Below are 12,088 nucleotides of genomic sequence, written 5' to 3' on the forward strand. Positions count from 1 at the left end.
TCCTCCTCCTTCTTCTTCTTCTTCTTCTTCTTCTTTTTTATACCAGGAATTGAACCACCAAGCCACATCCCAGCCCTTTTTAAAATATTTTTTTATTAGAGACAAGGTCTCGCTGAGTTACTTAGGGACTTGCTAAGTTGCTGAGGCTGGGTTTGAACTCACAATCCTCCTGCCTCAGCCCCCTGAGTTTCTGGGATTACAGGTGTGCGCCACCATGCCAGGCTTAATATTCTTTTTTTTTTCCTTTGTTCTTTTTAGATATATATGACTGTAGAATTTATTTTGACATATTATACATGCATGAAGTATACTTCATTCAAATTCTTGTAGTTGTACATGATGTGGAGTTTCAGTGGTGTTGTATTTTGATTTTATTAAATTTAATTCCAAAGCAGTTTATTTAACAACTCCTGCTTTCACTGTTCAGGTTGTTTTATTGGGAGTAAAATTTTTATACTTCTGAAGATTATTTCTAAGAGTCTTATTAGTTTTTCCGACTTTTATTTACCTTTCAAAGGGACAGAATTTTCACTGCACTTCTGAAGTTAATGGAATTGGCTAATGGAATTAAATTTATAAATAAATAAATCTACTTCTGTTCTTGTAGTAACTGTCCTGTTAAGTACTCTGAATTTTTTAAAAAAGAATGTTTTATATGTCTCCTTAATCATAATTCTGATGAACTTTGGATTGAGTTTAGATTAAGATTTACAATGTTTTTAGGTTAAATGTTATATGGGAGGGGAAGAGATTCAGACCTGAGCATTTCTGCTCATTCTTTCTTTCTTTTCTTTTCTTCTTCTTCTTTTTTTTTTTTAAATATTTTTTTAGTTGTTAATAGACCTTTATTTCATTTAAATTTGTGGTGCTGAGAATTGAACCCAGTGCCTCACACATGCCAGGCAAGTGTGCTACCGCTGAGCCACTGCCCCAGCCCTCTGCTTATTCTTAAATCGTCAAAATGTATTAACTTCTTTTGATTAATTCCCCCATGTGAGTATTGAGGGGCTCTGCCCATGGATTACAACTGTTTCCCGTCATTAGCATTGGGCATCCATCAAGAATGGAAATGTGACAGTTGTACTGAATGAACTATATTTTTTCTGCTTTTTTTTTTTTTAACTCTGACAGAGAATTTGTATTTAGGATGTAAATTCAGCAGGACCAAAAAAAAAAAAAATCACATGAATTTCTCCATATTAACAAACAGCTCCTGAGGTGCAGCTTAGTGAAGCAGGTAGACTTCACTAAAGGAGAGCCCATTCCATAGGCCAAGGTCAACCTTTGTAAGGGATTTAGTTATGGTGAAGAAACAGAAATATCCCCCCCCCCCGCCCCGAGAAGTCCTGCTTGGGTTCTAGCCTCAGAGGATTCAGTCTGGTCCTCTTTTCCCAAGGAGCCATTCTGTCCCGTGCCATTGCTTTGCCAGGGCTTGCTCTGTCCTGGCACACTCCTTCCACAGAAATGGAGGGCACTGGGTCCTGTATCTTTTTTCAGCATCTTTCAGAGGGAACCACCCAGGCGGCACACATACCCCTATGGGCCCTTCATTTGTTGCATTTCCCTGACCTCCTTCTTTAGAGCTCTTGGGGTTGTGTTTGGAATTGCACAGCCAGGAAGCAGCAGGTGACAATTAGAACCTTAGGGTGTTTCCCTCCAAAGCCTGAGAACTAAGCTGGATTCTGAGCAGCGGCCTGAGTAGAAAAGGGGACTCCCAAAAGAAGGCAGGAAACAGAAGAGAAAGAAAAGCAGAAAGATAAATGTCATCACTCTGGGTCATTTTACTTAGCACTGATCCTGCAAACAAGGGAAAGTCCTTAAATAATCAAAAGAGATTAGAAGTTTGGGGAAGTTCCCTGGCCCTCCCCAGAGCTCAGCAAGACTGAGCAAATAAGACTGTTTGCCTGAGGAACTTTCTGCCTATGTAAGCTGACATCTTTAGAGTTTTAAAAGAACTGAACTCTTACCTCGAATGAGAACAACACATGCTTCCATGGACTGGGGGGAGAGGAAAGAGGATATGACTCAAGGACAAAAGGACAACAGCCCTGTAGAGTCACCAAAAATCTGACTCTCATTTCTCTCAAGTCTATTGAGTTGCCCAATGGACACGTGTTTCTAAGCACAAAACACTTCACACTTCCCCTGTGGACCTGCTCTCTGCCAGCTTGGGCAAAGGTCTGATGAAAATTCATCCCATCCGCTAATGGGTTGGAATCCCACTGTCCAGGGCTCATCACTGACCTCTGAGCATGACCACCAACCTGCAGGGGTATTTATTAGCTAATTCAAGAAATGCCTGAGGGTTGAGCTTATCTGTGATGCCAGGTGAAACAATCATTCTTGTTGAAGGGAAATGCTAGGATAGTGCTGCAATTCTAACCAGTCTCATTTATTTACGTCAGGAATTGGCAAACCAGTGCCATAGTTTCCTGCCTGTTTTTGCATGGTCTGTAGGTTAAAGATGGCTTTGGCATGTTTAAATGGTTGGAAAAAAAATAAGTAAGAAAATAATATTTATGACACATGAAAATTATATGGATTTCATACACCATGTCCATATGTGAATTTTTACTGGAATAAAGCCATGCCCATTTATCTGTGGGTTGTCTCTACTTTGCCACTACAATCACAGAGTTGAATAGTTGTGGTGAAGACCATAGGGTCCACCACAAAGCCAAAAGTATTTATTATTTGGACCTTTGAACAAAAATTTGCCATTCTCTGATTTAAAGGATGGAATTCCTTTGCAATTCAGGAATAGAGGGAAGATAAAAATTCCTTCATAGTTACCCATAGAACAGAATTAAATATGTGGCATGGAAAGTGCCTCTGGTCAGAATGTACTGCTGATGTTCTGAGTGATTAGGGGAAGAAGGAAAAACTGAAGAAACCCTGAAGGCGTTCTCACTTCCTGTAGCAAGCCGGCTCTGGAGGGCCTCAAGGGCAAGCCACAGAGTAGCACAAGCCTCTCAGTCCTGGACTGTTGGCTGGTTTCTCTTGATTTTAAAATTTATTCTTATTTTCATGCTTGCCTAGTTGAAAGTGTCTCTAAACACTTAGGATGCTAAATTGTGTCTCTGGGTCATCTGGGAGTTTCTGGGAGACATGCAGAAGACCTCGTGGGAGCTAGGTCTAGCTCTTGGCCTTGGCCACAGTCTCCAATATCTAAGAACCAAAAAGCCATAACTTTCCCTGGCTTTCTCAGCACCATTCTGCAGGTTGTGCTGTATCTTTGCCTCCAGGAAAACTCCAGCATGTACCCCTTGAGTTAGCTGTTCCTATGGCCTGAACCAGCCTGCCTGAGATCACACTGTGGAGGGCTGTCACACAGGAGCCAGTTGGTAGTTGTCCCTCTATTGCTTAGGGACAGTATGGGGAATTTAGGTATTTTAGTGGGTTGTGGGGAAACCTGGCTTTACTAAAGCCTGGTTGTGGCAGGTGCACAAGCAGAAAGCCAGCCCTTCATTCCTATGGCTTCCCATAGCATCCTGGGTGCTGCCGCCAAACTGCATTGGTTAGACCCCACCCACAGAAGATGCAGGTCAAGGTTCACCAACTGAGGGTCTTAGTGGGTTATCACATTGTCTTGTGAGCAGTATCATTTTTTTTTCCCAAGGAAAAAGACATATTTACCTAAAACTTCTGTAGGTAAAGAAAATGTCACGATCTTTTTATTTATTTTTAACTGGAATCATAAGAACATCATGAGATAAGGGAATGCAAGGACTTGGCTTTAGTTTAGTTACTACTGTGTGCCAATCTTGTACAAATGAATTATTTTATCTGTTTTTACAGATGAGGAGATAGAAATTCAGAAAAGTCGCCTAACTTGCCAAGGGTCACACACACAGCTTGTTGTGGTCGAATTTGTATTCTTGTAGTCTGTGTGACTCCATAGCCCTGTGTCTTCCTTCATATCATATTTCTTTATCCCTTCCTGCAGCTCAGAGCTTGGGCTGGAGACTGACATAAATTGACTTAAAAGTAGGAAAATACTTAATAGATGTTTGGTGGAAAACCTTTCAATAGAGAGGGAAGACAACAAAAAGGATCTAATACTAAAGATGTTAAGTATCATCTTGCTATTCCTTTATGTAGCATCACATTGTACAGTTCTCAAATAAGCAGTTCTAGTAGAGTGGGGGTGAATCTTAGGAAGGATCATGATAAGAATTGAGAGAGCAAGGAAGCATAACTCACTATTTGATCAATGGTGTGGCCTATAATCTGGCTTGAGTCTTTCTAGAGAGTGCATCAGACTTGATTCAGTAGCTCAGAATGACAGTCACACTCATATCTGAACTGTATTGATAGTTTTTTCTAATAATCTCCAAGTATCTATGTGTTAATAGACCTAATGTATTAGTTCATTTTTATTGCTGTATTGAAATACCCTAGGTTAGATATTTTATAAAGAAAAAAAGGTTTATGTAGCTTATAGTACTGGAGGTTCAAGGGCATGACATCAGCTTCTTCTTGGTTTTGGTGAAGCCCTTGTTGTGCATGGTATCACAGTGGCAGGAGAGATCACATCACTAGACAGGAAGTCAGAGAAAAAGTATGTTAATGCCTTCAGAAGACACACCACAATGACCTATTGACCTCCCACTAGGCCCACTTCTCAAAGGTCCTACCATCTCTTTTGATTGCCACACTGGGGCCCAAACTTCCAACACTGAAACTTTGGGGGACACAGTTAAACCAAATCCAAACCATTTCAGCTCATATGAGCACAAAGCTGTGCCTGAGGCTCTAGATTTCTGCCGAGAATCGTGATCACTTCTGGCAATTGTTCATTTAAAAGTTCTGAACAAATTTGCTAGGATAAGAGAGCACGTCAAAGAGTGAGCAAGTAAGATGTGAACAGAGGACCCAGAGGAAGCTGGGACAGAGAGAAGGCTGTGGATTGGTGGCAGAGATGGACAGGAATGACATGAGAGGAGCCATGTGGGGAGAGGTTGGGCCAGGATGCTCTACTTCTGTGCTCTTGATGTGAGCCTGTTTCTGTTAGAATGTTCTGCTTTTGGACGCCATCATTTTAAGCAAGCATACACACCGAGAGGTGTGAGTATACCAAAGGTGTTGGGAATTTAGAGGGTGGTCACAAGCAGCTCTGCCTCACTGGGTTCTATTGGGCTGGAAGGTCAGAGCCTGTGTGGGACTCTTGCTTACATCTCAAACAGTCTCCAGCACAGCACCTTGACACCAGGTGCTTGATAGACCAGTCACATGGGTGTTGAGTAAAGCATGGGTTCCTCAGCAGGGCCCATTGAGTACCTTGAGAAAAGAAGCAGAAGAAAATGTTTATATATGCTTTGGGCAACTCCAAGGCCCATCTCGGAGCTATTGTGATAAATCAGTAGGTTTAGGGCCAGGGATGTAGTTCAGTGGCAAAGTACATGAACTGCACACAGCCTTCGCATGCATAAGGCTGTGGGTTCAGTCCTTAGCAAACCTCCCCCCAAAAATCACAAATCAGTAGTTTTATCCATTGTCTCAATACTCAGATATTTATTATTAATACTCATTAACATATAAAAAGAGTTTTTACACTAGTGTGATTGTTTAGTGTGCAAATAAAGAGCTCCTTTCATTTGCCTTTGAAGTCTCTACTTCTGCTGATGGCAAAAATATTAAACTTGTCAGTACCATGTCATTGAGTTATGGTTGAAAATTAAAAGTGGCCATCTTGAGATTTAAAATCAGTTGATTCAAAGTTCTTCCCCTCCTCTTTTGTTTTAATGGCCTCCTACTCACCTGTTGATGAGGGAAGCTTCTTCCCTGTGGTGATGGCCAAACAGGAGATACCCAAGAGTGGGCAGGGGAGATGGACGGAAGTTTATCAGGCATGTGTACCCACAGCCCAGGAACAGAGGCCCTGTAGGCCACACAGGGCCACAGAGTGAATGGGCAGGGCCTGTGGGAGGCAGGCTCTGGAGCTCCCAGAGGGTGTGGTGCTCCCTGGTTCCCGCAGGAGGCTTTGATTGGTTTGTTTGAGTAATTCCACACGCTGGCAGGAAACTGAAACTGCTACTCGGGGATAAGCAGGAGGTGCACCTGGTGCCTTTGATAAGGAGGTTATTCGACAAGGGGGACTTTGCTGGGAGCAGAATGGGAGGGGACCTTGTGGTTAGGCCATTTGAGGCCCTTCTGATTTGCCAGATGTCAAGGCAGCACGTAATATTGGACCTTAATTATAGGCTGCCTCACACCACACCTCTCTTTCTTCATTTCCCCTAAAAAAAAGTGATCTGAGTTCTTGGGGCTGCTTATAAGTCATCCTGGCAGTTGGGGAGAAGGAGCTACCTCGCCCATCTCTGTGTGTGTTAGCTGGCCCGCTCTCAGACTCTTCTGTTGGCCTACTATTCAGCGCTCTTCCTGGACACCCATTATGGGGGGCTCAGGCACTCCCAAGTTCTTTCCCCCACACTCCGAGGGTCTGTAGTCTCTAGAGACCACCTCACTTCCATCAGCACTGACACCTCCCTGGGGAATTGCTAATCTCCTTTTTTTTTTTTTTTTTGGTGTTTGCTGTCTGTGAGACTTGGGCCATGCTCATGGAGGATCCAGGCAATAGGTCCTTTGTGCTCTGGGGTACCCTCCCCCAGCCCACCCTGAGTCAGCACTTTTCTTAGGCATCCACTAGAACTCTAGAAACAGTCTTTTCTTCCTTGCTAAACTCTTATTTCCTTTTGGGCAAGAAAATAATCCTAATTTATCATGCATACTTCCTTACTTTATTTGATTTACACTTATGGTATAAATTTCATGCTCTTGGCTCCAGGGTTTGTGGTTCTTGATACACAAAGCCAAGTTTTGTCTAAAACAAAACAAAAACCTTTCTCTCCATAACCCCTGACTTTGATTACTTGGTTTAAAATTTGATTTTACATATCAAGAACTGTTGTCTCAGCTATTGGTCTTAAAATAGTTTAACAAACACACTGATATTTTTGTTCTAGAGCCGCAGGTATACTGTCCAATTTGGTAGCTGCATGTGGTTATTTAATTAAAATTAATATTAATTTAAATGAAATAAAAGTTAAAATTTAATCCCTCGGTCACAGCAGTCACATTTCAAGTGTTCAGTAGCCACCTGTGGAAGTATACTGGACAGTATAGATCTAGAACATTTCTACCACTGTAGAAAGTTCTATCCAACAGTCTAGATGCATCAAGCTTCCCCTGTAGGCTGTGATCTCTGTGAATGAAGGGTGGTGTGTGAAGGGGTGCAGGGGGTGATGTGGCTGAGGAAGAAACCTGTCACTGTCTCCCACCTTGTCTTGCTTCAGTAGCTTTGAAGAAAGCTTTGAGCTTTAGGAGATTTGGTAACCATTTTCAATGAAATGTCCCCCCATGTCTTGTTAGAAGAATATTTTTGGCAGCTGGAAATATTCCCGCCTACCAGTCTATCACCGATGGCATGTGCCATGGGCTGCCACCGCTGAGCAACTCTCTCAGGAAGAGCATTTTTGCTTCACAGCTTGGCCTGCCCCAGCCGCTGGATCCACGGAGCCTCCAGGTATGTTTTAGAGGTGTTTTATACCTATAAGAAAGAGGTACATTGTTAGCTGGGGATTTTGTCACTTTGTTTCTGTTTGGTTTAAATTTTGCAGGAGTCTGGATTCTTTAAAGCCCTTCAGTCTCTGCTGGTGCCCTTTCACTGGCCCAGTGGAGCAGTCTGGGTCTACATGGCCAGCTGTTATTCCCAGTCTGGGTCTTTTCTGCAAATGCTCAAAGAAGCAAGAGCTCATCTTCTCGTAGTTTGTAGCAAAATAAATAATCTTACCCATTAAATAAATGATAGAAATTATGGTACATTAATTGGGTCAACAGCTGAGTTTTGAATAGCCCTTGTTACAACAAATGTTATCAAATGTCACCCTGACAACTGTGATTGCTTTTAGGCAGGAACAACAGTATCCTCCCACTCCTAAAAGGGTCAAGGCTTAGGAAAGCTGGATATCAGACTACTGAAGAGTCAGGGCAACACCAAGTTACAAACTATATTACTTATCTATTGCTGCAGAACAATCCATCCTCCAAGTTTAACAGGTTAAAACAATAAACTTTCATTCATTATCTCACATAGTTTCCGAGGGTCAGGAAGTGGGAGAAGCTTAGGTGGGTCCTTCTGGCTCAGAGATTCTTACAAGCTGCCATCGAGATGTTGCCAATACTCTAATCATCTCAGGGTGCAACTGGAAGAGTATCTGCTTCCAAGTTCGCTCATATGGCTGTTGGGTAGACAGATCAGAAGATCCACTCCCATGCTTACTCACGTGAACTTCTCTACAAGGCTTTCTCACAACATGGCTTTCTCACAACATGGCAGACAGCTTCCCCAGAGCGAACCCTCCAAGAGGGAGTAAGAGCCTTTTTATTACCTAATTTCAGAAGTGACATCTTATCACTTCTCCCATATTCCATTCACTAAAAGTGAGCCACTAAGTCCAATCACACCCCAGGGGAGAGAAATTAAGGCCCATCTCTTGATGGGAGAACTATCAAAGAATTTGTGGATATATCTTTAAAATCGCCTCTCAAGCCCAGGATTTTTACTTGAAAATCTACTTAATGTTTTCACATTATATACATTAAACATAAATGATGCCCACATCATCCCCAAGCAGGTACCATTCTTCTAAGCTATGAGATAGTGATTCTCAGTCCAATCTTTGATTCTCACTTAGACCCAGAAGACAGAGTTAGACCTTGACCACTGGGCCACTCTGGTTGCCTTTGGGTGTTATCTAGGATGAAGTAGATGCAGTGTCCTGTCCTTGCTACCAGAATCAGTTCTAGCTCTGGGAATTGACAGAAGTCAGAAGCAGGTCTAGATGTGTAGAATGGGGTTACATAGGTAGGGCCGCTGGATCCAGGGCCACACATGATGTCATAGGGGATAAGCAATGCCTTGGCTGTTGTCCTGTGATGTGGAGAAGACAGAGATAAGTTGTGACATCAGTCTTGAGTTGATATGTAAAATTAGAGCACAATAATGAGGTGGCCCACTTTTTAGGATTCCTAATATTGAGAGCATTTAAGCAAGTTTATTTTTGTAGATTATAAATAGGTCCATTGGTGCTATGCTATTATGGAACTTCTGAACAGCAGTGTTGACTAGTTACACCGAAACCATCTGCTGCAAAAATAATTAAAAATAATTATTATTACTCTCTCCTCTACATCATCAAACATTCTCCACCAAGAAGTATTTCTACATAATAAATGAATCATCCAACAGTGTGTTGGAGTACAAATGCAGAAATCCTGTTCATAAACAGATGTCTTTAACTTAGAGTTACAGAACAGCTTTACCATGTCTATTATTTGGTTCTTTTAGGCATCTGTGCTATTCCCCTGGAGAGCATTTCTGGAAGATGGAGGGCCATTTCCTGTAATAAGTAGCAGCCCAGATACCCTAGAGTATAATATGCAGGTAGGTATATCTTCCAACTTGTTGGAAAGAGAACAGAGAGCAGACTGAGAGGCAGGGTGTCAGTAGGTCCACAGGTCAGAGCCTCCATATTCCAGCCAGTGGTGAATAATTTATGAGATAAGTAGGTGCTTAATTATGAAGCTATAAACCTGATCCTGCAAGGTGAGTCATATTTTCTTCCTGTGGAAGAGAATCATGTTCTCAGCAGATACTGACCTTGGTTGTAGACTCAGCTGAAGTTCCCATGGCACCAATGATCTAGGGGAGTGGCCACCCATCACTACCCACTGTCTGGGCCTCTTAGAGGAACTGCCAGGCTGGCAACTCAGAGGCGTGTGACTCCTGACCTGTCTAGTGAGAAGGGCATTTTTTTAGGCAGGAGTCATACGGAGAATTTCTTTTAATTGTTTTGTTTTTCATTGTCAACTTCTTTTAATTATTTTAAATTATTAGTTTCCTTTAATCATCATATGTTTTCTCCTCATTATCTAAGTAAATATTGGGGTTTTTTTTGTTTTGTTTCGTTTTTTTTTGGCATCAGGGATTGAACTCAGGGGTTCTCGACCACTAAGCCACATCCCCAGCCCTATTTTGTATTTTATTTAGAGACAGGGTCTCACTGAGTTGCTTTAGTGCCTCACTGTTGCTGAGGCTGGCTTTGAACTTGTGATCCTCCTGCCCAGCCTCCCAAGCTGCTAGGATTACAGGCGTGCACCACCTTGCCCAGCTCTATTTTTAGTTTTAAAAATATAGAAAAGTGATACTCAGGAGATAGAGGCAGGAGGAGGATTGCAAGTTTGAGACCAGCCTTGTCAATTTAGTGAGACCATGTCCCAAAATAAAATTTGAAAAATAGTCTGGGGATATAGTTCAGTGGTAGAGTATTAGCCTATACGCTTTTGATCCTTGGAGATATATGTGTGTGGGGGGGTGGGGGGTGTGTATACACACACACATACACAATACACATATACACACACACATACACAACCATAACCTTGCTTCAGAATATGGTGTGGGGAGTGAATGGGATGGGTCAGGAGTGGCTTTAAGTTGATGGTTGTGGGGCCAGGTGATGGGAACTATTTTGTTTGCTTTATACATTCAAAATTCCCAGTAAGTATAAAGGTTTTTAATACACCAGAAGTAAGAATGGTTGAAAAATTATAATTCTAACAGTCAATTGCAGTTCACAATTTGAGGTTTTCCCTCCCCACAGTATTTTTTCTTGATATACGTGTATTTGTACGTGTAGTTTTAAAGGAAAATCAGTATCACACTATGCATTTGCCATATACAGATCTGCTGTAAGGACTGGGAAACTTGATACTTCTGCACAGAGCCAAATGTCTGATATGTTCAAGCAGGACAGGACTTTAAGCTACAAGTGTTTTGTTTTTTATGGATTTTCTAATAGTTGAAAAGATAGCTTATAAATACCTACTTTTCTTCCCCCAAACCACATGTGAAGTTTATATAGAAGACTTCAAAATGGAAGTTTTTTTTTTTTTTTTTTTTAGCTGTGCCTTTGTGGGCTGAGTGACCGTGACCGCAAGGTGGCTCATGGAGAGCTGGTGGGTGTGCAACTGCTAATGGAAGATGTGCTAAGCAGCTGTCATATGACCATGGAGGATCCCCTTGGATGGCAAGCCATACTGGACAAAAATACACAGGTATTCTTGGTGAACAGCCTACATAATCAACCCATGCTGTGTTGTAAGGAAGAAATTTCCTGTCTAAATAATGGATGAGAGAATCACATCATTCCCATAACCTTTTCCAGTTGCCCCAGGACTGTGCTAATGTCACATGAAAGCAACAATGAAGCATGGGTAGCTGTGAAAGCTACTCCAAAACACATTCTTTCACACTTAGTTCCATGATCAGTTGTATTTCCTTTTTTTTTAATTTTAAAAATAAAACACAGGTTATGGAAGATCCATTGAAACTACTCAAGCTGAGTGCTTTCCTTGAGAGTCACTCATTTAGGACCAGAATAGAAAGAGCCAGAGGGTCATGACAGAAGCCCCAGGTGAGCTTCTCAGGCTTGTGCTCTTATTTCATCTCTAAACCTATGGGCCCCAGACCATCACTCCCTCCCTTGGGCTTATCCCTCCAAGGTATAAGAGCCACTTACCCACCTCATACCATGACTTGAAACAATTCTGCATGCGTGGGAGAAACCTGATTCCAACCTAACTGTCTGGCCTTAGGGCGCTCACATATTCGTTACTCTCTCTGCAGGCGAAGGATCTACTGGTGATACTTATGCAACAACTCATAAATCTTTATGTCTAGGCCAAATCTCAAGCCACAGATTCATATCTTCACCTGCCTCCTGGACATCTCCTCTTGTTCCATCTCACAGACAATGTGTACTAAGCTGAGCTTACTTTACTCCCCTAAAACTCAATCCTCTTTCTATATTCTACTTCACAACCAGACACCAAGTTTTTCAGTCCTATTATTTTAAGATCTCTACCATCCAAATCATCATCATCTGTTGATGTTTGTGATTGTGACCACCTGCTAGAATCCATATACTTTATCTTGAGTCCTTCCAATCCATTTGCCAGGGGAGATATATATATATATATATATATATATATATATATTTTTTTTTTTTTTTTTTTTTTTTTTTTT

At 41.8% G+C, this 12,088-nt stretch overlaps 1 protein-coding gene across 7 annotated transcripts in view; it reads left to right on the forward strand.

Moving 5' to 3' along the window:
- LOC107151888 overlaps positions 1-12,088 on the forward strand; it is a 165,527-nt gene that overhangs the window by 117,622 nt on the left and 35,817 nt on the right. For 6 of the 7 annotated variants that reach the window (XM_048786035.1, XM_048785843.1, XM_048785984.1 and 3 more), the window contains 3 exons: positions 7,372-7,525; positions 9,350-9,445; positions 10,966-11,118. In XM_048786035.1, the coding sequence (XP_048641992.1) occupies positions 7,372-7,525; positions 9,350-9,445; positions 10,966-11,118 (403 nt within the window). The remainder of the gene's footprint in view (positions 1-7,371; positions 7,526-9,349; positions 9,446-10,965; positions 11,119-12,088) is intronic. The other variant, XM_048785791.1, reaches the window with a different exon arrangement.

This window comes from Marmota marmota, unplaced genomic scaffold (genome assembly GCF_001458135.2).
Source record: "Marmota marmota marmota unplaced genomic scaffold, marMar, whole genome shotgun sequence".
In the NCBI taxonomy this organism is placed as follows: Eukaryota; Metazoa; Chordata; class Mammalia; order Rodentia; family Sciuridae; genus Marmota; species Marmota marmota.